This window comes from Pteronotus mesoamericanus, unplaced genomic scaffold (genome assembly GCF_021234165.1).
Source record: "Pteronotus mesoamericanus isolate MK-2021 breed Mesoamerican mustached bat unplaced genomic scaffold, CSHL_Meso_final contig_163, whole genome shotgun sequence".
Taxonomy (NCBI): domain Eukaryota; kingdom Metazoa; phylum Chordata; class Mammalia; order Chiroptera; family Mormoopidae; genus Pteronotus; species Pteronotus mesoamericanus.
In genome coordinates, this window is record NW_026555064.1 from 7,836,986 (window position 1) to 7,864,313 (window position 27,328).

Here is a 27,328-nt window from a genome sequence, read left to right on the forward strand (position 1 = left end):
AATTCTTCTCGTTAGGAACATTTTTAGTCTGTGGCTCGGGGAAGTGAACCGTTACATTGGTCCGGCACAGCGCTGGTGCTGAGAGGCCCGAGACACGGGCACGCCTGCGTCCGAGGGCAGAGGTCTGGGCTGGCGGAGTCACGCCTCAGCTCTGTGGGCACTCCTATCTCAGTGCCCCCTTTAAAAACTGTTAGTAGGTCTCGAAATCAACACTTAAGAGATTGTATGTCACTTAGTTAAAAAACAAACAACTCGATCTGCTTCCTAAGTTACTTAGCAAAGCCGAGACAGATGATGTAATTGTAGCCTCACTGTAATTGGTGGTCTTGATGCCCATGTCACAGAGCTGTGTTACAAGTGAGACGGAACTATACGACTCCTCTGGGGGTTTCAGGGTCTGCTTGAAAGAGGTCCATGACTATAGATTTCACATTTGAGCAAGGCTCCCATATTTCCTCAATTGGGACAGTGACTATAAATCACAGTACAAAATACTTATTTTTTTTTTTTTTACTGGAAAAGCAATAGGTGCTACATATGAGAATCACTTACATAACATCTATTTTTAAAAAAATGCAGGTATAAAATATTAATTGCATAGGGATTTAAATATAAGGCCAAGAAGAATATTAAGTAAAGGTAAGAAAAATCATAGAAAGGGCACTAAGGTGTCAAAAGACAGAATTCCATTCTTAAGAGTAATAAATCTGAATTATTGTCCAATTAAAAAATCACAGTATGTTGCTATAACTAACAGTGAATGTCAACTGTTTCATTAATTCCAAATTGGAAACCAAACATAGGACTAACAAGAACACAACAAAAGCGGTCTAAACCTGATCAGTGTATTAGCACATCAGTGCCTGGTACGTACCTGATTCGTTACATAAACTACGTTTTGCAAATAAAGTTTAATACAAGTTAACAATTGTAAGAGCACATCATCACCTCCTGCCATCAGTGATTTGTAGGCTTACTTGGTAGTGTAATTATTCAGTCTTCCCAAGGTACAAGATCCCACCCGGCAGAATCTTCACTCAATGTCACCCAATGAACTAAGAACACTGTCATTAACAAAATATAGTAAAGTTCTACCACTGAGGACTAACATGAACCAGAGAACTAGGTCCAAATACCAGTATGTATACTACCCTTAGCATTGTAGAAGGCAATGTGACGATTTCAATGTCTGTAGTTTAATGACTACCACCCGAAGTTTCGGGTGGAATGGTGAATTGTGAATCTACTTCTCGTCTCAATGTTACACACACTGAAGTTTAAAGAGCAATCTCCAAATAGAAAAGTAGCTTAGTTAACTTAGTATTGTTATACAGAGTAGTGTGAAGAAAAACAAAAACTCCCAAAGGAATTATGTTAAGGTACATTTGGGAATACCCCAACCAATGTTTTAAATGAAAAAGTGCATAAATACAGTAATACTACAAGTGTGTTAACTACGGAACCAATTTTTTTTCTGGAAGCTAAACAATCCTATTTTCCCACATAATCTCCACATTATGAATTGTTCAGATACCACAAAGCACCATTGACAGTCTCAATTACTTGATTACGTCTGCAAGGTCCTCGGACTTCGACTCTACTCAGCTGAGGGTCGGCCTAGAGTAGAAGTGTCAAGTCATCTTCAAACAGGATTTATCTTTCCAATTCAGTTCTCTTCTGTTCAGACACATCAGAGCAATATTTTCATTTCACACTCTTGGTTGGTGTTTCAGATTCTGTGGACTGTCTCCCATCTGTCCAGGCTTCCCGGGTGCTCTTTAGAGCCAGGGTCTTCTGTTGGTCAACCACAACATAATCCACTCTCTCATCTGCTACACTGCTTCCTGAGCCACTGCTCTTTTGCTAAAAAGAAGAAAAAAGCAAAAAAAAAGCAAGCTAATGAAAAGAAAATTTAGTCTTAAAACACAGATATGCGTGCACAATGAAGAACTCTCGAAATTCTACTTGATCACCAAAAAGATAATATTACCTCAATTTAACAGTGTTGTCTCTCTCCTAACTGTACGCTGTTTTTCCTTCAATTAAAATTATTACTTGTAATAAGAATTCAAACTGATGCTCCCCCTCACAGACAAAAGTTTTATGGAGTAGAGTCAGCAGACACCCGGTTCATCTTAAGGTACACAACTTTATTCTCTCTTTAGCCTTTAGCTTAAGCTTAACTTTTTCAAGTTCTGGGAGCATGTGTTGGTGCTTACTTTCAGAGTTAACGTAGAACAAAAATAATCACTGGTGCATTGCTAGCCTTGCTAGAAAATAAAGAAAACAGCCAAGATGCGAGGGAAACCAAAACTACCCTGTGTAGCTAGGGACCCTTGAACGGAACTGACATGGTCCTAACATGGCAGCACCAACTGCTTCCTGGCAGAAACCAATGCAGGAGTCCCACAGAGAGCCTCAGCGAAATGAATTCACCATAAAAATGTATGAAACACACAAAGAAAAAAGCCATCAAGAGTGTGAGTTAGCAAATATAATAAGAACAGATTCAGACCTCCAAGGATTTCAGATATAGAAGTTATTGCATAAAGAATATAAAATATATATGTATAAAATGCTTAAAGGAATTTTAAAATAAAACTAAATAAAACAAATAAAAGAAGAAAGGAATGAGAGGCTATTCAAGTCAGCTAAGCATATCTGGGGGGGAAAAAGAAAACCCAAGCAGAACTTTATTTTAGAAACAAAAAATAAAATAATTAAAAATTGTACAAACCTCAAAGGAGAGTGTAAAAAAAATGATGGGAAAACAATATTTAGAGAGATAATGGCTGAAACTTTTTCAGACCTGATAAAAAATACCGAAATAAAGACAGTTCTGCCAAGCAGGATAAATAAAAAGAAATCTACATCTAGGTGTCTAGACACATTGTAGCAAACCTGAAGAACCCCTAGGACACAGAAAAGAGCATACCAGCAGCCAGAAAGAAAGCACAGACTGCTTACAACAAAGCTGCAGGTAGATCAACAGCGTACTTTTCAACAGGTACAATGGAAGCCAGAGAATAGTGAACAGTATCTTCTATTTGTTGAGAGAAATTTATTGTCAATCAAGAATTGTGAACTCAAAAGCAAAAAAACTTTTTCAAGACAGAAGGCAAAATAAAGACACTTTAGTTAAACAAAAACTGCAAGAATTTACCACTAACACACCTCCACAAAAGGAAAGTGGTTAGAGAAGGAAGGTCGATGGTACAAAAAGGAATAGTAAAAAAAGTTGTTGGTAAACATGCTGGAAAATGTAAAGAAACATTGTCTATATAATACTACTACTACTGTCTAATTTGTGGGCTTAACAAAATTAAAAAACTGAAATTTTGGGCAAAAATAGCACAAAAGAAAGAAGGGAAGTAATTTGAGCTAACAATGGAAAGAAGGCAAAGCTGATTACCTTTAGAATGTGTTAAGTAAGCATTTCAATGGTAATCACTAAAAGAGTAGAAAGTGTATAACTTCCCACTCATTAGAAAGGAAAAAAGTAATTTATTAGTCTCTGTAATTCTGTTACTTGTGATTTATGAAGCAGCATTAGGTAACAGATTTTACTAAATTTAAATTAAACATACCAATAAAATTCCCCCAAAGGATATGATTCTTTAGATTTAAAACATGATCTAACTGTACAGGGTGGGGCAAAAGTAGGTTTACAAGTAGTCACATGGAAAATAATACAATAATTAATAAATAATAATATTGGAGTAAACTGAGTGTTTCATGCACTCACATCTGTAAATCTACTTTTGCCCCACCCTGTATTTATAGAACGAGGTTTCACTTACTTTACGTGGTGGTGTGGATTTCCCGGAATCTAAATCTAGATCGAGGTATTCCACCTGTTTGTCTCCTTTGGGCTTGATCATAGGGCTGCTCCCCCCATCCAGACTGTTACTCCCAAAAAGATTCTGAAAGAATAACACAACAAAATCAACCACCAAACATTCAGAGACACATTGCTTACTTTGCTTTTTATCTACTAAAGCCTAAATGTTTATTTCAAGAGGCCACAGCTTGATAAAGTCTGCTTAGAAATTAAACAACTTTTATGGTTGGGGTAAGTAAGCAATGTTTAAAAAACTAAAACTTAGCTTAGAATAAGCTAAAAGTAGTTTCAAAAGTCAGTCTTGGGCCCTGGCTGGGTAGCTTGTTGGTTAGGGTGTTGTTGTGATATGCTAGGGTTGTGGGTTCGATCCCCAGTCAGGGAACAGACGGGAATCAACCAATGAATGCATAAGTAAAGTGGAACAACAAAAATAAATGTTCCTCTCTCTTTTTCCCTCTCACTCTCTTCCTGTCTAAAAAATCAATTTTTAAAAAAGTCAAACTTGGTTCAAACCCAGACTGGAATGCCAAAACTACCATTACTTATGAAAGTCCAAGCTGAACCTTATTACAATGATATTTGTAAACTTCAGGATCCTTATACTCCTTGCGTTCAAATTAAAATTTTTAAAAAGTGCTGTATCTAAAGTCTTTCACACTGAAATTGGTTTAAAATAAGGATGTTAACTAAAGGCTATGAATGACGGCCTTACTGGCAAAGTCCATGTTATTTCAACCATTTGGAATTTTTACCACTTCATTTCCCCTGTCTCCTATTGGCCTTGACTAGGCTCTAAAAAAAAGATAAAGAAGAGAGGAAGATGGCGAGCTGCAATTTTTACTCAGGTTAAACAGAGTAAGCTGGGATTCAGGGCAAAGGCAATTGCTAGAAAAATACAGTGTATTCCCTCACGTGTAAGCAGGGCTGTGGAGAGCCCGTGCACAATGTTTCTGGGAATTAGAAACAGGTGTTCTTTGTCTGGGGCGACAGCGCTCTGTGCGTGGGCCCACAGTCTGGTGGATGGGACAAGGGCTGGACCGCACGCTCTCAGGAAGGCGGTGTCCTGTGCACACGGCACACTGTACGCAGGACGTCTAAGCAGTACCCAATCTGCCCAACTGAATGTGATGGCTCGATTTGCAGGAACAGATTTTTAAGCCTAATTTATCAACTACTTCTAAAAAAACACTGCAAAATATTGACAATACCATGCAGGGAACAAGAAAATAAGCAAGTTTTGATATTTAATTAGTACAAATAGCCATTTTCTCCCTGCCTTTTATTCTAATTCATAGAGACTGTTTTTTCCCCCTCTAAATGGCTTGATATTTCATTATCACATAAAAAAATTAAGCAGGAGTGTGTGTGTGAGAGAGAGAGAGAGAGAGAGAGAGAGAGAGAAATTTTTGTAGTTAAATGTGACCAATGAAAACCCATACCAAGAAGTTCCCTAACTGGAAACACTTAGAATTCAAAGGAACCCATGAGTTCATATGATGTACATATTTCATCTCAATAAGTTGTTCCCAAAGAGAATTTCTCAGAATTGCTAGTTAAATTGTTTTCTAATTATTACCGGAACTCGAAATTTTTTCATCTTGAAGTATTGTTAAAATTCACGTCCCCACAGGGAAGTCTATGTGCCCTCGATCTAATCTCAGTGGGAACAGCCTGTCAGCGTGTTCCAGCCTTTCATCCTGTGTTTCTCCAAAACAGGGTAGAAAAACCTTAAGATTCCAGGAGATGTTATGAATGTTTAGTGAATTATAAAAATAAAATAAAAACAACAGTAGTGCTTTGTTTTTTTAAAGTTCTTTTAAAAATACATAAAATTAATGAACATGTCTTTGTTATTGTTATATAACAATATTTGTCTTTAGTACTGATGTATTGCCATTCGAATTTCAGGCGTCACATTAAGTGATGGCTCACTTCAGAACACCTGACTCTGTGTCTTTGTATCAATGAATAGGCAGCATCCAATACAAGGTCCTTTCCTGGATAGTTTCAAAAATCAAGTACATCTTAAAAAAACTGTAAGTGGAAACCTTTTATGACTTTTAACTAATTTTATATCTACTTGTAAGGTATTGATATTACACTCTGACCCTCTATTGGTTTTAGGCTTTACATACTATTTTTAAAAAGCACTTCAAAAGTTGCGTTTTATCCTTTTTCCTTAAGCATAAAGAAAGCTGTAAGGATAAGACCAAGAGACTCGAAGAAGACGGAAGAGGAAAACTTTACATACTGAGTCTTCGCCGGATAGGTTTGGGTTCATGGGTACATAATTCTCTTCACTGTCATGTGAGTCACTGCTTGAAGTTGTACTATGCACTGAATCCGGGCGGGGAGACATGGGAAACCTAGAGGAGCTGATTACAGAAATTACCATTACAACATAAACCACGACAAAATTTCTCAAACTACCTCCAAAATAAGAATGAATGATAGTTTACATCTTTGCAGGAATATCCATTTAAGTTTACAATCATTACTCTACGCTTTTATTATAATATGATTTTTTTGCACACATTCAAATGTACAACCAGTATTTAATAAGCTATATTGCAAACGTATATTTTTGGGCATCAAATTACCTGCATGGACAGAGAGAAAATACTGCTAGTGATTTGGAGGATAAGTAGAAAGTTTCAGATATAAAAAGATTTAAGATTTCTTATTGAAAATAACTATATGGATACATAAAACATGAATATATATTCAACACACATTTGTAACTTCACATATTCATTTCCCTATATAGACTTGAATAAATCTTAATTAAATAATTCCCACAAGAAATGATGATATTTTCCAGATCAGTAGTTCTTAAAAATTTCTGGTCTCACGAATCCTTTACAGTCTTAAAAACTATGGAGAACTCCAAGGAACTTTGGTTTATGTGGGTCATGTCTATTGGTATTTACCATATTACAAACAGCAGAAAAAATTTTTTAAACATAAGAATACACAATACACATTCTATCAGGCGTCACACAGTGTCACCCAATAGTGTGTAGCCTCTGGAAAACTCCAGGGTACACTCATGAGAGAAGAGTGGGAAAGGCAAATGACATCTTAGTATCGTAATGCCAACAGTTTTGACTTCACGGAACCCCCTAAAGGGAGGTTCCCACACCATCCTTTGGAGACCGCTGTTCTAGGTATTTTCCATTCTAATGAACCACCAAGCTATGTATTTTAAACAAGGACTTACTCTCGAGCAAAACTCCTAGTGATGGGAGATCTAACTGGGGCTTGTAATTCTTCCCATTCTGGCAAAGGTTTTATTTCTAAAGGTGCTGGTTTGGCTGAAATAAAAGGGAGAAAAAGAGATTTTAGTATGCAGAAATTTGGAAAACAAAACCAGACCCTCTCCCTACATCTCTATTTATGTTACAGCCAGAGTACTCCTAAGACCAGCTAGTTTCACAGATGAAACAAGGATCGTGGATGTTACGTGGTTTGCCCAAGGTCCCACAGCTGAACAATTAGTGACAAAATTAAGCAGATAATGTTTCATGATTGTTGACTAAAAGCCTAAAGCTCTATTACAACATGGTGCTTCCTAATTTAAGTATTTTATGAAGAGAAACTAAATGAGAACAAGTGAGAGTAATGTGCTGCAATTCCTTTACAGTTACTTGATTTACACCTTTCATGATTTCCTTATTCATTTTTACCTAATTTTAACTCTGAAGATTTAGTCTATGCTAAAACATTCTGATTCTTCAATACTGAAGCTTCAGTTATGCAACTATACATATAAAATAATGTATAAAATGTATTAAATACAAAACTTCGCTAAAACCCAAAAACAAAAAAAATTAATGACCAAATCTTCAAAATTAACCCATGCCCAGTCTGGAAACAAATAGCACAAAGCAACAATTTTGTCTTTGGATTCAAACTCAGCTCTGCGAAAAGGCCATAATTAAACAATTACCTCGAATTTTTAGCTTGATTTAACAAACAATATCCTTTACCAAACTAAATAAAAATAAATAAATGATAATGTTCTTAGTAGTTTTACTAAGAAGTGGTCCTTGCTTATTGACCTCATTACTGCGGCAGGCAATTAACTATGCTGCTACATCCCACAGAGCTCTCACCCTTCACATCCGCTGAAACATTTTTTCAGAAATTAACGAAATGAGCAAAAAAAACACAATATTACTTGTTAATATTAGTTATTAATATTTGAGGAAGCCATTTAAACACACTAGGTATTTTAGTTACCTTTCATCCTGCCATTCTAAAGAAAAAAATGTTCATTTTTCCAGGTTTCCTTCTACTCTTTGTCCATATATATGTACTATTAACCAACTACATTACAATTACCACCAAACTATAAAATCGGTGGTTATTTTTAAAGGCTAGGCAGATTCACTGGAGCTTATAAGGAAGTATTTTCATCAACTCGAATACAAGAGTTCGATGTGATTTTCTGAGGACTTATGTTAAGTTCAAGTTAATTTTGCTCGTCTATACACTTACCACAGACATGCACAGAATACTGTGCTGACTGAAAGTATTTCTTTAACTTTTACATTTTTTGAAATGTAAAATGTGATATGTAACTTTTTTGAAACCCAAAGGTTAATAGCAGTCTACCTGTCAAATTCTAAGTCATGGCATAAAACAATTAATCCATGGAAATGAGTCTGTATTCTATCTCAGAAAACATACATTATATATAAACACAGGAGACAACTGGCATTCAGAAAGCAGGTCACAAGTTTAAAATGAACAAGTTTTAAATGATATCTAAAGGGTTAAAAGAATGCAAAAGGACAAGACTGAATATCACATATTATCAAATCTTTAACAAGCTGCTGTTAATGGCATAACAAGGAGCCTCATTGTGTATTATGGGAAGCATTCACTTTACAAATAATGTGCTGGAAAGCTTTATTTACAACAGCAGTTGGATTTAAGGCTCTTCCTTACTTTTAAATGAAAAAAAATCACCAAATAAGTAAAGTCCCAACGCCCCATCCAGCATGCGGTGCTAAAGTACATACCCTTTCTTCTTGTAGCAAAGTCACGTATGGTTTGTGAATCAGTTCGCTCTAAACCATGGGGTTTGGGTCTTAAAATTTTAGGACTTTGACCTAATTGGTAAAAAGAAGACTCTCTTAATATGTTATTTTTTAACTGGAAAAAATGGATCCTGTCAAAAAGCAACAGAGCCCCTCGCAGAAATGTTACATCTCAAAAGCATAAACACAAGCTTGTTTGTGAAGACTATTTGAGTCTTGCTACCTATCATTTCTGCTCAGTACACTGGAAAGGAAAGAGCTGCATGCAACAATGTAATAAGCCAAGTGTTATAAAAGATGGTAGGGTTTTCATGGCCCGGTCAGTTCTTATTTTTATTTGTGGGAAGGAGGAAAAACATGTACCATGCTAGTTCTTCTAACATGCCTTAGAAAACTGGGTCAAATAAAAAAAGAGTTAAATCTCTCAGTCAGATCTCAAGTACATCTTTTCTTTAAAGTCTCATAAGAAAGTATCTAGGCCTACTTCCTTTCTTAACAGTGCTCTCTTAATTTGGTGGAGGCATTTTAAAAACTTCAATCTGGCTTGACTATTCCTCCCCCTTCTGACCAAACCCCTTCTAGAGAAGCAGGTGGAAGCTACAATGTTTGCTAATCCAAGACCAACATTTGTTTCCCCTGGATACTCAGGGGCTGTCTGGTGACATCATTTTGCAAGGATCGGATATCTAGATTCTGGAACTGCTGACTGTCTAGCTTCAATGAAAGGATTTGAAGGCATAAATTCATTGGCCATCATTTTCTTTTCATTTAATTTGTGGCACCTACAAATACCGGTGAAAACCCTGACAAAAAGGGCAAGTTAACACCCACCAGCTGGCCTCATGCTTTATCACCGCAGGGAGCCCGGATGCCTGCAGGGCAGTATTATTTGAAGAAATTATTCAAGCTACTCTACTCTCAACGAAACCAAATTTTCTTTTCTCGTGGCATTTATAAAGCTGAGTTGACATCTGTTAGTTGGCAAAATAAGGATTCGCTAATTTCTAGCAGCTTATCTACCAAAATCTAAAAATTTCTTAAAATGTGATTACCTAGATTATAAAACAGGAAAATTCTCGAATTAACCAATTTTCTAAGTGAGGCGATTCATACATTGAGTTAATTCAGAAATGAGGCTGGCCTACTTTAAGATGTAAGTGCTAAAATTCTGAGCCACGATCCTATCCCTATCACTGACCTACCCAGGGCGCGTGCTGGCAGGGTACTTTTCTAAAACAAAGGGGCACATCAGCCTTTTACAGACCTCCAAAATAATGTACTTCCCTTCAAAAACAAGAAAGAGGCAGAAGGTAAGCTTTTCCATAGAAAAATGCATTTATTCCAGAGCGTAAAGGCCCTCACAGACCAAATCCAGCTTCATTTTATGGCTGAGATACACTGGAGAACGAAAAGAGGTTAAGCGACTGAATCGAGGCCTCCCCTAGCCTCCTGCCTGCGGGCGCCAGGCTCCGGAACCACCCCACCTTGCTGTACCTCTCCATGTCTTTGGGAAATACAATCTCTTAGAAAACCAGCGTTTGGAGTTCAGCTCTGAATTCCTCAGTTGTCTGAGATCTTACATCGACTTGAAGGCCACAGACGGTGGCTGTGTGAGTGAGGCAATGTTGGAAAATCACAGATTGCTTTTAGAACAAATACTTCTGGTTTGCTGGTGCTCACTCAGTGTGCTCTGGGCCCCTCTTCCTTTTCTGAAAGACCCACCTCCATTAGCTCTCGGCTTCCTCCTGATTTTTCATTGTGGTTTATCTACCAGCAGTCATTCTTTACAGTTCTCAGCTTTCGCCCGCGGTATCTTACCTATATCTGTGGTTAAATAATCAAGGGCACGTGACTGCTAATTCTACCTGGCTGTGACCTAGTTCCACGCTTCAGTTGTCGACAGGCCACCTCCACTCCCCTTCCAACCCTTGGCACTGGGGTTATCGTCTCCCTCAAAGCCAGTGCCATCTCTCAAATATTCTCAAGGGTCCCCCTGGCTTTTTAAATAGGACAGCACTGTAGTGAGTGATATTTTTAAAGTGCATTTATAAAATCTGCAGGTATATTCTACTCCTTCCAAAGCGTAAGGTTGATTTTAGGATAAAAGTCACCACGTGGGATATGCCACGCTGAATTATGCTGTGTCACTCAGACATTTTGTTAGCTTTATTTCTCTATGTCCTTTCAAACTCAATCCGACATTTGTGTTCCAGACAGAAATAAAAGTTATGCCCGAACGATAGCTCCATGTTACTTATTGGGAGGGAAAGAAAAAGAAGCCCAAGGTATAAATATGCCTGCCTTAGCCCTGTCTTCTCCTCTACTGCCTGTAGGCAGATCCTTGAAGAAAAATGTGAAAACAAAGAGTAAGAAGAATTCTAAAGTACCGGTAAAAATGAACCAATCTGAAGATACATGGATTCCCAAATTCTCAGCGTAAACACAGGGACTCACTTGAGCCTCAACTTTTTAAATCCAAGGCAGTTACAAGTTGGCTTTAGCGAGACTTAGGTTGGAACAAAGGATGCAACATTTATTTTTTTCAGTTAGCAAAAAGCTCAGACTACTGGTGAAATTCCTATTGTGCTTTAACCTTTAATGGCTTAAAACCATCTCAGAGAGGCTGTCAATCTCTGGATCCTGTGGTTGTTCCGTTCTGTAGAGTACAGTTTGGTAAATGTCAATCTCTGGTTTAGATCTTTCCCTGGGTCCTAGTCCAGGTCTCTGCGAAGCTTCCCACAGGCGTTCTGCAGGCTTCACACCACGTGTGCGGAACGGAATTTATCCCCTGGGCTCGCCACAAACCTGCCTTGTTTCCTGTGCTTCCAGGTCCCAGAGCTGATCTCTAGGGAGTCACCTAGATTCCACTTTCTCTCTAACCTCTCTATATCAATTTTCCTTTTTATTTATAATGACAATGTAACAGTTTGTTTTCATTCACCCAAGAATTTTTAAAAATCTGCAAGTCGGAACTCCTGCCTTCCTTGATTAATGTGCGCTTACTTCACTTACCTGGCTTTCCTGGGAGTGAGGAACTCACACTGCATGGCTAAATGGCCTTCACCCACACTCCAAGTGCCCTTAAAGCTTTAAAAGTCACTGTAAGTCCCCACGTTGAGGGAGCAACTGAGAGCCAAGAAGGGCCTGTGGTTATTGCCTTTCTCATTTGATCGTTTCTAAACCAAGGCTTCAAGAGCCCTGGATTGAGAAAACAGGGCAATGCACTCTCTGAGAAAGACGCTGGGAAAGGTATGATTTTATATCATTTTACGTTAAAAATATAATTTGTTTCTATCGTATTGTTAAATCTTAGAATGAGCTTTCCTTTCTAGAGGCCAACCTGATTCTATTACTTGCCTGCATAAAACTCTTTAATGGTGCATTCAGATTAAGGCCCAAACTCATTAGCGAGGATCATAACACTCAGCCTTGGGCACCTGCAAGGCATTTGGCATGGGTTCCCCCATTCATACTTTCCTCCCTCCCTCGCTCCCTGCCACCCACGACCGCACCGGCCCCATCTCCCCTCCTTCTGAAGGGTCTGGGTATGTTGTTTGTTCAGACTAGAAGATCCTCCGCCACCCTCCCCTCCTCTACCGTTACTTAATTGCCACTCACCCACTCAGACTTTCCTCAGGGAGCTTAGCTAGTCCTGCCAAGAGCTTACCTCAACCGCAGCCCCTTTCGTGCTAATTATGATAATGTGTTTACTTTTCTAGCTCCTCCACTGGACTGAGCTTCTTCAGGGAAGCCATCTTTTCTTCCCTGGGTTTAAAAACCCAAGACCTAGCAGAGGGCGTATCCTAGAGTTGACAGACAAATCTACTATATATATAAAGCTGGTGGTGTATATATAATCTGATCAATGTCATAATTTTTTTTTTTTTTGGTCCTTTAGGAGGAAAAAAAGTGAGTGAATGTTGTTTTAAAAGTTGGTCATCCCCAAACAAGGTCAAGGCAGTCACTCAAGGTTGTTTCAAAAACGCAGATGCAATTTTTTTTTTTTGCCAAGTCCATACACTATGGAGGATTATTTTAATAGGCACTGCCTACATATGCCTACATTCAACTCAAAGAGGAATTATTTATACTCTTCTGAAGTTTTACAGGTTATGCTACTCCCAGGAGGCATTTCAAAATTCGAGAGAGAAGAAAAATAATTCACATTATTATCCTCTGCTAATTCCAAGAAGTAATCAAGGTAGCATAATGAAAACTTTCACACTTGTTTGAATGGTCTCATTGTAGAGAGAAGAATATAGTAATGATAATTACATTGGAAGGTCAAGAATATTTAGGGGAGAAAAATCCACAGGTAAAGGCTATGCTGTAAAAATGCATTCCAAACTCACTTCCTTTAAACTGTGACACCAAACAAGAATCCGATGGGAATTCAAACTTTAATGCTTGTCTATTAAAATTTAGTTATTTTTACTGGTGTCACTCATCCATCTTCCACACATTTATCATAGGATAAAAGCTGCTTTGAGAAAGCATGTTAATTTTTAATTACAGTCAAAAAATTCTTTAGAAGATGTCTTGAAAAAAAATGTTTACAGCAAATACATCACACTGTGCCCAGAAAAGACCCATGCAGGGCAGCTCCTCACGGATGGTCTTCTTGATGCTTCCCACACCAAAGGGAAGGCCCAGGCCAGACGCTGCTTTAACCAAACTCATGTACCAAACACCAGGAGTAACCTTGTGCTGCTTTTTAAAAATCAGCACCATAATTAATGGCCAGAGCTACTGCAGAAAGCCATGAATGGACAAAGCCAACTAAAGCAAACTAGAAAGCACTGGAAGCCCAAACAGCTGCTCCATCATGTTAGAAGGAGGCTGATGGGGGACGGGGGTCCTAGGTGAGTACAGTGATTAAATACGGTAGATTTTTATAAAGATTGACTGTAAGAGAAGCTGCGATGGATACTGCATAGGAATTTCTCAAACTTTACAAATTGCTTTTCCATCAAAATATAAAAGTTTCCATGAAAACAATCAGAACATAATTTGTACTGCATTTCCAATGACTCATCTGCTTTCCTAGTATTTAATACAACACATGAAAATTAATGTTCTTCCCCTCTAGTAAATACACAAAACTTGGTTCAAAACAATACTATCATGACAGAAATGGTATGAGTGAAAATGTAGCTGCCACAGGGAGGCGGTGGGCAAAGGATCTGTGAAACTACATTAAACTTAGGGGTTTAGAACATCTATGTATTTCTGCAGCTTAAATTACTCAGAAGTATTTGAAAAACTCATCTGTACCACTAACTACAGCAGCTGACATCTATAATTGGGGGTATAAACAAGACTAGAATGTCACTCATTTAATGTAGACTGTTCCAAAGAAGACACTCCAGAAACTGGCTATATTGCATGTTGAACTAGTTATACCAGGCTCTGAAACTAATCAAGCCATACTTGATAGAATTAGGATTGCTTATTATTGGGGTTAGTTAATAAGATACTAGAATAATAGATTGAGTCCTGTGTCTGATGTCACAAAATCAGAAATTTACAGCAGACTTAGGCTATACATAATGAGGAGAATTTTGTGATTAAATAAGACATTTCTTTGACAGTTTAAGTTTTGAAGAATAAACTTTGCTCCAAGATCTGAATTTGGGGTTTAAAATGTGTTTTTCTTGAATAATTACAACTTTCTAAGGTGGGTTGACAAGGTTTGCCCTCCAACGTTAAATACCTTCTCATGTACCCTGTCTTGTATCATATTTATTGAAAACAGCAGGATAGTACTAAAGAAATGCAAAAACATTTTCTTTATTACTATGATTTTAGTAACCTTCTTCCTGTTTTGCTAATCCCATGCTCCTTGATTTTGCCAAAAACTATGTGAGTACTTATTCTGGGTGCTGTCTTGGTTCATTCTGTATCTAAGAAAAGATACCAAATAAACAATCTGGCCCATGAACTCAGGGCTCTCTCTTGACAGTTCAGTTACTTTTTAAAAAAACACTAAACATAATCTCCAAAAGTAACCAAGAATCTACTTTGTCCCGTTCTAGAGTGAAGTCACTTCAGGGTGGCTAGAGGACTAGGACAATTACTGTCATGTAGTAAAATCTATAGTCCTTTCACTATACACATAGGGAGGTATAATTATACAAATATGCAATATATGTAATATATATCATGTATAGTATACATGCCATATTATGATGATATATATTATATTATGGGGAACATGAGCTCTAACAGACCTAGACAATACTAAAAAGCAAATCATCATGATTTTAAAACTTTTCTACATATAAATAAGGATTTTTTTTTTTATTCTGTGTTATGTTTCTCACATAGAATCATTAACTGTGAAGTCTACAGGGAATTTTCAAACTGTTCTGCACAGCCCAAGCGGAGGAAGGGGGGGGCGGGGGACGAAACAGGTAGCCCTCGAGCCTGTGCCCTCCCCCAATCCATACCACCTCCGCCTTCATGGGGGACCTCGGGATGTAAAACTGTTGTGTTTGGGGTTAAGAAGAGCAGCTCTGCTGCTAACACGCACTAATTCTAGAAAACAAGTGAAGAACCAGTTTAGCATTAAAATGACTATTTCAGTATTTCAAAGAGCTCGGGACACTCATATCTCAATCCTTCAGCAACCTGTGAGCTCAGGGATACGTGCACGTGTGTCCTAACATACTTTCGCATACTGTAAGCACAGAAGGAAAGGACCGGATAATGTGTTACCAGGCTTAAAGACAAATGAGGACAAACAGTAACAGAAGGAAAAGTTATTAAATTAAAAGCCGGAGATGGCTCACGCCCTTTCCAAGAGAACCATCCCGATTATGGCCCTGCTTCTGGGGGCATCTGGGTGGCCGAGGATATGACACACGACCATGTTTCCAGCTGCTGGACCAAAGATGGGCACTTGACCCATCTCTGACCCAACAGCAGCCGAGCTACAGCCTGGTGTACAATCTATCACGTGGTTTGGTGTGAAAAGACAAATGAGACCAAGCAGATTCTCTCTGAGCAACCTCAAGTGAGTAAGTAATGAAGGAGGCACTTAGCAGCCACGGGAGCGGCAAAGGCAGGGAAAAAGCAGCCCCTACGCAGACTCGGGCCACAGAGGGGCGTCGCAGGCCAAGGCTCTGGGGAAACAGAAAACCATGTAGAGGATACAGAGTGGAAGAAAAAAGAAGGAAAAACTGTCGGAGAGAACAAAGAGGATGCAAAGACCTCCCCCAGGACAGACATGCAGAGAGCAGGATGAAGCGACAGTCCCCTAGGAGCGCCTCGGTTCCCAACCACTGTCTCACTGCGGCACAGGTGTAGCCTACTTACGGCCAAACAAAACAAAACTCATTAAGATGCTCTTGAGTCTGTCTCTCTTCCCCACAACTGGTACTTACTTAGAATTAATATTAATGATCTAAGCCCAGGTTAAGGAGAAACTTACACAGACGTTACATGCTCTTGAAAAGCTACATACAGCACATGACACTTTTCACATGTGCCAAGTGCCCAAGACATTGTGCCACTCATCACATAGCCGACATGCTCCCTTACTTGGCGGTCCAGGTGAAGTCGCACCAACAGCATGCTGCAACACAGCCAGCGGCCTGGGTTTTAACCACTCAAACCCAAACTTTAAACACTTGGGTACGTGTCACCAATTTGGCTGAAAAATTCCCTTTACACTGAGTTCTTAACAAACCACGCTACTCGAGAACTTAGTGTTACTTATGAAGGCCAGTGTGAAAGAACAGACTAAATACACCCCAGTAAAGGAAGGATAATTTTAAAGAAGTTGTTATACAAACAGCATGGAAAGATTATATAAGCGAGCTCACGGCCAGGTGCATCTCTAGTCTGCTTTGATACTATGCACTTTGGTTTGGTCTGCAAAGTCTCTTTCTTTGAAAATAACTATATTAGCTGGTAGAACTTAAAAGTCAAACAAAGATACACATCAAATCCAAAATTTCTGGCTTCTCTTGATACATCAGAAGATTTGCATGTATCAGTCTGTACTATTTCCTCAAGCCAGCACACGGTTGTAGCCAGGGAGCAGGGAGGTTCTCCAATCAGGACTCTCGAGTTTCTCTAACTCCCTCCTGTTCCCTGCCAATCGTTGCCAGTGTTTTAGTTTGGAACCTCTGCCCGAGAGACAGGAGCTTTAAAACTCTCTCCTGGGCATCACCAGATGATACAGTAATTATTAATCTATCAACAGCAACACCGCTAAACAAGCTAATAACTAAGGTCCTATGAAACAGTTCAGAATTTCTGGTCCCAATGCTGCTCTTGAGTTTAATGACTTAAAGCAGACAGGGAACCCTGACCCTTTCCTAAGTTGTTCCCTCCTTACCTTTTCTGTCCGGCTTGAGGTTCCTATCCACGGGGGGTGGTTCACAGTCTGCAACAGGTACGGGCCTTCTGGGGGGGGTCTTTGGGCTGGACCGGAAGCCCATATGAGCAGGAGGAGGCACTTGCATTCCAAATGAAGAGAAATCAAATGTCCCCGGAGTCATTGGCACGTAGTTTGCTTCCTGAATTGGTTCTGTAAAACTGCTGGAATGTTGCCGTGGCGGAGAATTGGGATTCATCGGGACATAGTTTTCATCCAACTCTTCACTTGATACACTTCCCACTGTCAACACATTTTTGATTTTCTAAAACACACATACATTTCTTTTAATAAACAAAAACTGTTGTCGCACAAGAAAACATAACTCTAAGACACACCTATTCATATGGATCGGAAGGGGCTTGCACTTCATGATCTCATTTAGTCTCAGGGAACTAAGAGTGGAGATTTTTGACAATGAAATATACACTCAATTACACCAAGGTCAATTATACTTACAAAGTGGTTATGGAAGCCTTCAAGTGAACTAGATCTATCACTTGGAAATGTTCGTGGAATATCATAGCAGTCTTGAGAACTAGCATCTAAAATAAAGAACAAACTATCAACATTTCTTCCCACATTTGCCCGTTCTCAGGGTAATCAGGAACGATCTATTCTTTTTCTCTCTCTTTAAACACACGCACATGCAGGAACACGTGCACGTAGATTTTAACAAAGGACACTGAACTGGGACGTTAAAGCACTAGAAAATGCAGCCACTCGCTCATATGCTAATCCTACTACTATTTGATTATGGCAGTGAGTGACTGCCTAACTCTGGGATGAGATGGGTTATCTAAAAATGAAGAAAGACATATTTCTTATTTTCTTATCTTTTGCACCACCTGGGGCCTAACTTTTATCTCACTGACTTGTACTCAGATTACGCACTTCAAGAAGGGAGTTAGAAATTGGTACTGGGTGACTAAACAAGCACTGAAGTAAGTACTCTCTGCAGTGCATTAACCCTTTATCCCCTTTAAGGCGACACACTACAACTATGTGAGCACACGGTGTTTAGGGGATGTGCCTTTCACACTTAGGCTTTCATTTTTCGGACTGGAAGAATCTCGGGGTATAACCCAGACTCAATTTTTCTCCTCCCGAGGTCTGTAACAAGGCATAATGGGAAAGAGGATTTGGCACTCCAAAAATAAGTAACACCGAACAAAAATCAGAGTGGCTTAACTGGAACTGAGCGCGACCTGTTAGACACAATGTAAAAATTGCTTATCTAGATAGGAAGGAAGGAAGTGGAGCCCAATATATGTGACACACAGAAGTGACTGTTAAGGGCACAGATATACAGGAGAGGGTATGAGTGGCAGGTGCTGGGGGGCTGGCCTATTTCCTGCTCCTCCGCCCCATCAGAGGGTCTATGCCCCCAGCATTTATGGAAAGTGGGAGAGAGGGGCGCGCGCATCCCGAGGCAGGAAGGAACTCCTAAGGCCGACTTCTTCAGGGATGGAAAACTCCAGGTCCTCCTCCCTCCCAGCAGACCCCGCACACAGGCACGCGTTCATGAACCCCTAGCAGAGAGGACGCAAGGAGCGCTGACCTTTCCGCAGCTTGTTCAGATCCACGGTGGAGATGGTGTTGCTGCGGGAGGGAGGCACCCCCGCCATGGGAATGCAGTAGCTGCTGTCGGGGTCCGAGGCTGCGCGCGGGGCGCCGCACGTTTCCACCGGCGATCGGTCGTGAGCCGGGTGTGGTTTTGGTGGCCGGGGTGGAGGAACATCGGGAATGGGGTCCAGCTTTGACGTCTGTCCCAGGGTTCCTTCCGGAAACGTTCGTGGAATCTGGTAAGTATTACCAGGGGTTGAAGGAATGTCGTAACTAATAGACACGTGCCTCAGCTGAGTCTCTAGACTTGATGTCCCAGATGGGGTATTAAAAACATAGAGTTCGCCATCCGCTTCCGTACTCGACGGAGACACCTTTGGTAAAACATCGTGGGAATAGCTCCTGGGCAGGTGATACAGGCTGGAGTCTACGGAAACGGAGGCAGCGCGCGGCGGCGGGGAGTCGTACATGCTTTGCTGCTGGAAGAAGCCATTCACTCCGTGTTTGGTCTGGGAGGAAGCGGGGTTTTTGTGAGAAGGGACGTTATCATTGCAGTCTGTTTCAGAAGAGGTGGATTTTGCAGAATCAGCATGTGCTCTAAATAAAAATTGTTAATGACAGAAAATAAAGCAGTGAAGACATGGGACTACATTTTAATATACATGTTTAGAACTTAGCAATCAAAATCCATGGCTTTTTTCATTACTTTTTTTTTTTTTTTGGTGTGATCCACAAGATTTAAAGTACGAATACTGCTCACTTTTTATGAGTATACACCAGACAACCAAACTGCCACCACAAAACCACCACAAGCGGCCTCTCCAATTTCTGTTCTGGACCAGCCCACACCCCCAACTCCACCTAGTAAATCCACACATGGAAACCACAATCCCTGAAGTACTGGAATTAGAAAGGTAGAAAACTCCCAGAAAGGTAAATGATTAAGGCACAGACACAAGGAAAAGCATTTCCTCTGAAAAACATGCAAAAGCCTGGTGCCAACGCAATTTATCAAGGTGACCCACGGCTCTTAACCTGTGGCAACTCCGTTGTTCTGTAAGCCTGGAAGTCTAATGATTACACGGTACTGAATAAATTCAATGTGATCTACAAGGAGGTGGCAACTTAAAAAAGTTTAATGCACCTTCCTTTCTACTGATTTTCTTTAACAAGCATTTAGCCGATACTGTGATGAGGATCAAGATACAAGCCACAGAGTGAGCCAGTTCCAAACTGTAATTAACCTTGAGGCATCTCGTTAGAGTACTTTTTATGCTTTGGGTACATTTCCAGTCTCTGCCTTTAATAAAATCACAACATTTGGGTATAAGGCAAAATGAAGCCCTGCAGGAACTTAAATGTACTGATAATAAGTAAACTTGTGGTAGTTTTTTAAGGGTTTATCTTCCCTGGTCTCTTAGTAGGATCTGACTCTGTGTATTCCACTTACTCACTGAATCTCTCCTCACTGTTATTAAGGACCCATATTGCGATACCCCAATCTTCCTCGTTCCTCACTGATTACTCCCTTGTTCGCTGACTGGCTCTTTCTTCCTGTCTCTCCACCTGGGAATGGCTGACAGAATAGTCCTCTCAGTCTTGATCATACACACCTTTAAAAAGCCCTCCTGTCTCATACCGTCACCTTCCACAGAAAGCTGACAATTCCTGTCTCCTCACTACACTCTGGGTCCCCTATTTTCCAGCTGTACCAATGTATTTCTGCTTGGTTATCCCAGTAACACCTTGCTCACATGCACCAAACCCAACCCGACCTGCTTCTCCAATTGACTGCCCTTGCCAACGCGTCACGGAAAGAAATGTCCTCATTCAGGTTCTCTACGCTCAAAACCCAACCAGCTTTGAATCATTCTCTTTGGCCTCCACCATCACTTAGGCACAAATCTTTCTTCCTAACAAGTGTTTGTCCCCTGCTCATTTCCACTGTCACCAACCCAGGTCAGGTCCGTGTCTCTGCTAAGTACAACATCACTGAACGCTCCTAAGTGCACTTCTTTCTTCTAGTTCCTTTTTCTTCCAGTAGGCATAGAATCATACTACTGTGCTGCGGTAAGATCAATATTTTCAGCCCTGGCTGGTGTGGCTCAGTGGATTGAGCATTGGCGTGTAACCAAAGGGTCACTGGTTCAATTCCCAGTCAGGGCACATGCCTGGCTTGTGGGCCGGGTCCCCAGCTAGGGGCATGCAAGAGGCAACCACACATTGATGTTTCTTTCCCTCTGCTCTGCCCTCCCTTTCCCTCTCTCTAAAAATAAACAACAACAAAAAAAAATCTTTAAAAAGTCAGTATTTTCAAAACATGGTTTTCTTATCAGTCACCTACTCAGAGAAAATCCTGTTTAGGGTCCATACAGGTTGTGGGAACTCCAAAAAGCCCACAGACTATTCTCCTTGGTGCTGAGGCTACTAATAAGCTGGCTCCGCCTTTTATTTCCTTATCTTGTGACCTACTATTCCCCACAGGGAGCCCTTGACTCCAAGCAGACCTCCTCCTCACACTTCTACCCCTCACTCTCATGCTCACGCCTTTTCCCCCTCAAGTATTTTTATGCAAATTACTAATGACAATCTCCTTTTCTCTCACCAATCAGGTATAGTTCAAATTCTGCTCCTCCCAGTGCAGGCATTTCCAACAGATCTAACATATTCTAAAATGTGCTCTGGCACTGAATTCCCACATGGGAGCTATAGAATGCAAGAAGTACAATAAGCAATAAACTTACTGCCTCTCACTAGCCTGTAGTGTAATGGAGAATGAATACAAATATCAATTATTTCCAATTGTGTGATAAAACAGAGATATGGAGGTGCAACCAAGAGGCTATGAAAAGCCAGAAGGGCATTTAACCCAGCCTGGGAATTCGGGAAAATGCTTCCTACGGATGATGCCTGAGCTGAGGCTTGCAAGGCTGAACAAGGGTTTGCAGGCAGCGCTCATGCTGCACCTCCATCTATAAACACTCAGTGCTCAGGTGTCCTGGCTTCCTCACAAGGTTTACTTGGGAACTGGGCAGGTGACTGCACCTGAGGAGGCTGTGACTTACATCATTAGTTTGTACCTTCCTAACAGCACCTAGCAAAATAGTGGGCACATCATAAATATTTGTTAACTGTCACTTTTGCAAAAAAGTAGATGCAAAATGTATATGAGCATAACTTGTACTACAAAAGGGAAGTTGTGATAACAAGTGGGTTTAACGAAAGACATTGCATAAAACGAAAAAAAGAAAATGTCCTGAAAATTGTCCCTTAGCTCTTTGTTGGCTTTTAAAAAGCTGATATTGAAGAATAATTGGTGACTCTCTGTAAAATAAAATTTTAGTTAGTAGCATAGGTAACAAAGTTGCGAGTGTGTAATTTTAAATACTCACGGCAAACAAGCAAAATCAAGTTAGAATTTGGTATTATTAACTAGTGTTGATTTATAAATTTTTTTTTTTGCTCTTACAGGTAAAATCCCATTAGAACAAATGTGTAGAAATCCATCTTTGGCATATTTGTTTCCATTATGTCAGGAAATAGGTCAGAGAGACTAATCTGGGAATCTTATTGTTAAGATTCTACACAAAATTTCTACACAAAATTTTTGAAACAAGTGCTTTGCATATTCCTAGCCTAGTAACAGTCACTTTGTACATGAAAGAGTCTTAGCTCTGTTTAGAAATCATTCACATCTACCCCCTTTCACCCCCATGTTTATACTACAAATTAAGATAATAAATTTACCCAATATCATTAGTTATCATAGCTGTTAAAGGTAGAGACAGGCCTCCTGATCCTTATTTTTCAGCTCCAACACTTACCATTACCTCAAGTCATCTGATGATTCAGTATCAAATTGAAATATCTTATAGCTTAGAAGAAGAGAGGAGTCTTGGAGCAGAGATGGAGATGAAAAGGAAACCAGGTCTTGGGAAAGGCTTTATGATACCTTTGATCAAGCACCAAAATCCATATTATTCTTTCCACTTAAAAATTTGTAAAGTTAAGGCTTGGGTAAGATCGGCTTCATTGGTAGGCATGAAGAATCAAATTTCATAGCTTTTAGCAGTATATTTGATTTTATCAAATTTCACTTAAGCTCAATTTGTAATTTCCATAGATTTTGCTATATTGGGATTTTACCTGTATGATTAATTTCTCACACAGATCCAAAGCAACCACAACACACTCACTGCAATGGAATCGTTTTGCTTTCAAAATCTTCTAGTAGTAGGTATTCCTCTCCTTCTTCAGAAACAAAAGATGACCCTTGGCTGGTTTACAATCACATAAGAAATGGAGCAAGATCACCATTTATAAATCAGTGAAATCTGTTAAGCAAGTAATACTGTGAGTCTGTAACAAAGACTATGAAACAGAAGACAGGTTCCCAAAAGAGCTTTTGGTAAAAGTATTCCTTGCCAAGCGCTAGAGAAGGTGTTTCTTCAATAAAATCTCGTGAATATCAGAAATCATTAGTGGAGGACTATAAACTCAAGACATACACATAAAATATAAGCCTACAGAGGTGATTTCTTTTAACCCTTCAAAGTCAAGGTTTGGAAAGTATCAAGGTAAGATTCCTCAATGCGTGCACACATACGCACACAGACGCACGCACGCACACAAATGGGCACGTGTGGTTTACCTGGTGGGCTCAGGCTTCTTGCTTTGACAGTTGATTAGCAGGAGGTAGTCTTGAGGATCCTCCTGGATGCCAAGAGTTTCCAGATGTGGCGGAAGGTTAATGAGCTGATACGGAGGAGGCTGGGCAGCAGGGGATGAGTCCACCTGGGCAGACGGTGGGGATGTAATTACAGCTGAAGGCAAATCCGCTGGTGCATGTAAGGAGTTGGCAGGGGGCTTCACAGGATCTGCGACACCAAAGTAGCACCATCATTCTCTATCCCGTTTTAAGAATTTTTCCTTAGTAAGCAGAGCCACTCAAATGTTTGGAGATAAACCGTTTAAACCCATGGGAACAGGCTAACCCATGATCATGTCAGTTAAAACAAATATAACCTAAATGGCAACATTTATACAGAAAATAACTGGTTTGTGTCGAAGAGCTCTGAAGACGAGTGGTCCTTCTTCCAGAGGTTCTAAAAAAGCCATGGTGAACCTTGCCTTGAATAGTCTTCAGTTTTAGGGCCCTGAAGGGAAGATGTTCTACAATCTTAGCACAAAAGGCCTATTTTTTTCTCCATGATATTAAAGGGCTTTCTAAGCTAAGCCAACCTTCCAAGGTGACATGTAGTGCCTGCAGGTCCCAGGCCAGCTCCTGACCCCCTTTTATTTGGCTGTTCGCCCTACTTCTCTGCAGTCTAGGGGGACACAATGCTAACTGTGGGATTCAGCTTTTCTTTAAGGCTTCACCTCCTCCCTCAGCTCATCATCTTATTCATCATTTACTGGATTTCTGTAGGGTCTTCATACAGAAGGGTCAGCCCATAGAGAAGGAATTTATTCAGCACTCAACTATGTTCTAAGAAGACATGAAAATAGCTAAATTGTGCAGAATGCTGTAATTTAAAAGGAGTTGAAAAAATCTAAAAATAAAATCCCACTGTAATCACTGACACAAATAAATTTTTAAGGGCCCAGAATAAAGGTCCTGTTTGTCTGGTTAAAAATGAATGGCTAAAGTCCAGAAAAAGACAAATGCTCTATATGAATAAATACATTTGTTTATTGTCTGTTTATGTTAGATAATACTAATCCTATAACATATTCATATTCTATTCATGGTCTATTCATTATATTAATATGCTCTGCCAAGTAAAATCAAATGCAGGTCATCTGGCCTGTTACTTCACCAGGGAGCAGTTACATGTCAGCTCTGTCTTCTCTAGATACTAGCGAAGTCCACATGCTTTTTTGATCAGGCCTTTACACATTCCACTTTAATATTCATAAAGGTACCACAGCAAAGTTTACATATTTCATTTTATAACTTCTTCTTACACACAGGAACTCATATCCAATTGTAAAGATTGTATAACACAAAACATGGCTCAATATCACAATTTATCTTTAACTGGAGCTCCCCAAAATGAACGAAAGGAATCTGAACTCCTAAGCATCACTGTGCCTTATATGTGATAGATATTCAATCATGTTCCAGGCACCCAGCAAAAACTCACCTAGCACTTTCTGGGTCAGGCTAAAGGAGATTAAAGCAACGGGCCCTCCCAAATCTGCACAACCCATTCACCTACAGGTGTAGTTTCAAATTCGCCCTTCAAGAAATTCCTGAGCCCTCATAGATGCTAAGAAGTCTAAGAACTTCTTTCCGGTGGAGAATTTGGCCTGAGTAAACAGAAGCTGAGTTAACTTCTAACATTTTATCTTTGTTATGCTGCATGCAATGTCTCAAGTCTTCACAGAAGCGAATCTAACAAACTCGAACACTTCATGCCAGGTGTTAATTAAGTTATTTAATTTTTTCTTATTTATGAAAGCGAGAAAAGAAAAGGGTGGGAATGGAAAAATGAATTTTTTTGCCATTAATTCAGTGGGAACTCATAAATAACCATCATGTCTAACAGATGTTGATTATAATATAGTGTACATAACAAACCCTAGGAAATGTTTTACTGTTTTTGATTCAGTTGCAAATATACAGAAATTTATTTAAATGGATTTAAAATGCAATAAATTAATCAGTGACTGAGAGTAAATCTTTGCGACCTGTTAAACTTAACAGAATTATGAAAAATATTTACCTTTAAAGAAGAGCTTAAGATTATATATATATGTGTGTGTGTGTGTGTGTGTGTGTGTGTGTGTATGTGTGTATATATAAACATTGAGGATAAAAAGAAAAGGTAGAGAAATTAGAAAGCAGTTACTGTATTCTATAGATTGTACTCACAAGTATATTTTATATATTTTTCATTTCCTCTACCAAAGGGGCACGGTGAAATTAAATAATCCAGTTCAATTTTTCATTTTGATCAAAACAAAAGGAAACTAAACACTGGAAATACATCACTATATAAAGCAGAATGAACTCCAGTTTTTGATGTTAACTCCTAGAATAACTTTTCCAGGTGGTGGTTTTTATAGATACACTTTCCTTTAATATTTTTTTTCAAATGTGATGGCTATGTGCTAAATGAACTAAGTGCTTCATCCTAAGTGGGGGAAAAATCACACAGCCAGGCAACAGTCTTTGTTTTATGACCACAATGGGACCATCTCATTTTCAATCTTCCATTTCTCCCACCTATGAATGAAGTGTTTACCCTCTTTATAGCTGCAAGATTCTCTCAGTTTTCTGAAGGAAAAAAAAAAGCACTGAGATTCAAAAACTCATTTAAAAAAAATCTTATTCACAATATGGGAAGACTTTATATATATATATATATAGTTGATCCTTGAATAACATAACTACAGGGGTCTACTTGTATGGGGTTCAACAAACATACAGCCATCCCTCTGTATCCCCCTAGATTTCACACCTTGGGATTCAGCCAACCATGGATTGAAAACAGTATTTTTCATCCATGGTTGGGAATCTGCAGATGTGGAGGGCTGACCATATGCATTGTTCTACACCATTTTATACGATGGACTTTTGTATAAGGTCCTGGAACCAATCCCCTGCAGGAACCAAGGAATGGCTGAGTTCTGGCAGGAATTTTCATCTATGGGGGTTGGCACCCCTAAGTCCTCATATTGTTCAAGCATCAACTGTATTTATAAGAGGCAAGAACTAGAGAGAAAGTTCTATTGTGTTCACTAGCAAGCTCACCGAAGGAAAGACCTTCAAACAGCTGTAAAAAGCAGGCCCAACCATTCCAAACAAAATGACGTCCAAAGGCCTTTAAAAGGGACAGGGCACTTTGGCTCAGAAAATGCACTGTTTTCAAAGTTTTAGTCTTTGGGGTTATTTTATTCATGTTAATCTGATCACACACTCAGCTCTGCATATTTGAATGCAAACACTGCATTGTGTCCTAATAACCTCTAATATAAAATTTTCTAGCCAAAATTAGTCAACTGATCTGAAAAAGAAACTTCTGCTCTACCTTACTTTATTAAAAAACGCGATTTGCCCTGCTTTGACGTGACAAGTAGCTGAGTGGACCGTGTTTGTGGCTTTTTACCTCACTTTGGTTTCTAACTTACTGTTCTTTCCAAGTAATGCTGGGATCAAGTGTCTGAAAACCAAACCTCAGTTTAGGGTTCGCTTTTATTTCCTGTCTCTTAATTCAGAGGGCATGAAGAGTATAATTAGTATCCATTAAAGGGCTAATAAGCTGTGGGAGCAAACTCCTGATCAAATTTTACTTGGAAAACTAATAAACACCCACTAAGAAAAGCTTTAACCAGCTTTCTGTGGAGAGAAGTAGATTATTATGTGAGGAGAACTGCAAATAATAAATTGGTCCACAAATGGCCCCAGCTTACTGCAGTTTTATCCTACCTGAAACCGTAACGCCCTCACAGAAGTTGCTCTGCCCAGGTAATGCCTCTAAACACTGA

The 27,328-nt window shown here is 39.5% G+C and overlaps 1 protein-coding gene across 2 annotated transcripts in view; it reads right to left on the reverse strand.

The window, feature by feature from the left end:
* Window positions 1–227: 227 nt before the first annotated feature.
* GAB1 (GRB2 associated binding protein 1) overlaps window positions 228–27,328 on the reverse strand; it is a 111,308-nt gene continuing 84,207 nt past the window's right edge. Inside the window, exons 3-11 of one of the 2 annotated variants that reach the window (XM_054562840.1) lie at window positions 23,487–23,712; window positions 18,831–19,432; window positions 17,729–17,814; window positions 17,231–17,534; window positions 8,869–8,958; window positions 7,062–7,155; window positions 6,093–6,216; window positions 3,801–3,923; window positions 228–1,863 (exon numbers count right to left, since the gene is read on the reverse strand). In XM_054562840.1, the coding sequence (XP_054418815.1) occupies window positions 1,705–1,863; window positions 3,801–3,923; window positions 6,093–6,216; window positions 7,062–7,155; window positions 8,869–8,958; window positions 17,231–17,534; window positions 17,729–17,814; window positions 18,831–19,432; window positions 23,487–23,712 (1,808 nt within the window). In that variant the 3' untranslated portion in view covers window positions 228–1,704. The remainder of the gene's footprint in view (window positions 1,864–3,800; window positions 3,924–6,092; window positions 6,217–7,061; window positions 7,156–8,868; window positions 8,959–17,230; window positions 17,535–17,728; window positions 17,815–18,830; window positions 19,433–23,486; window positions 23,713–27,328) is intronic. The other variant, XM_054562845.1, reaches the window with a different exon arrangement.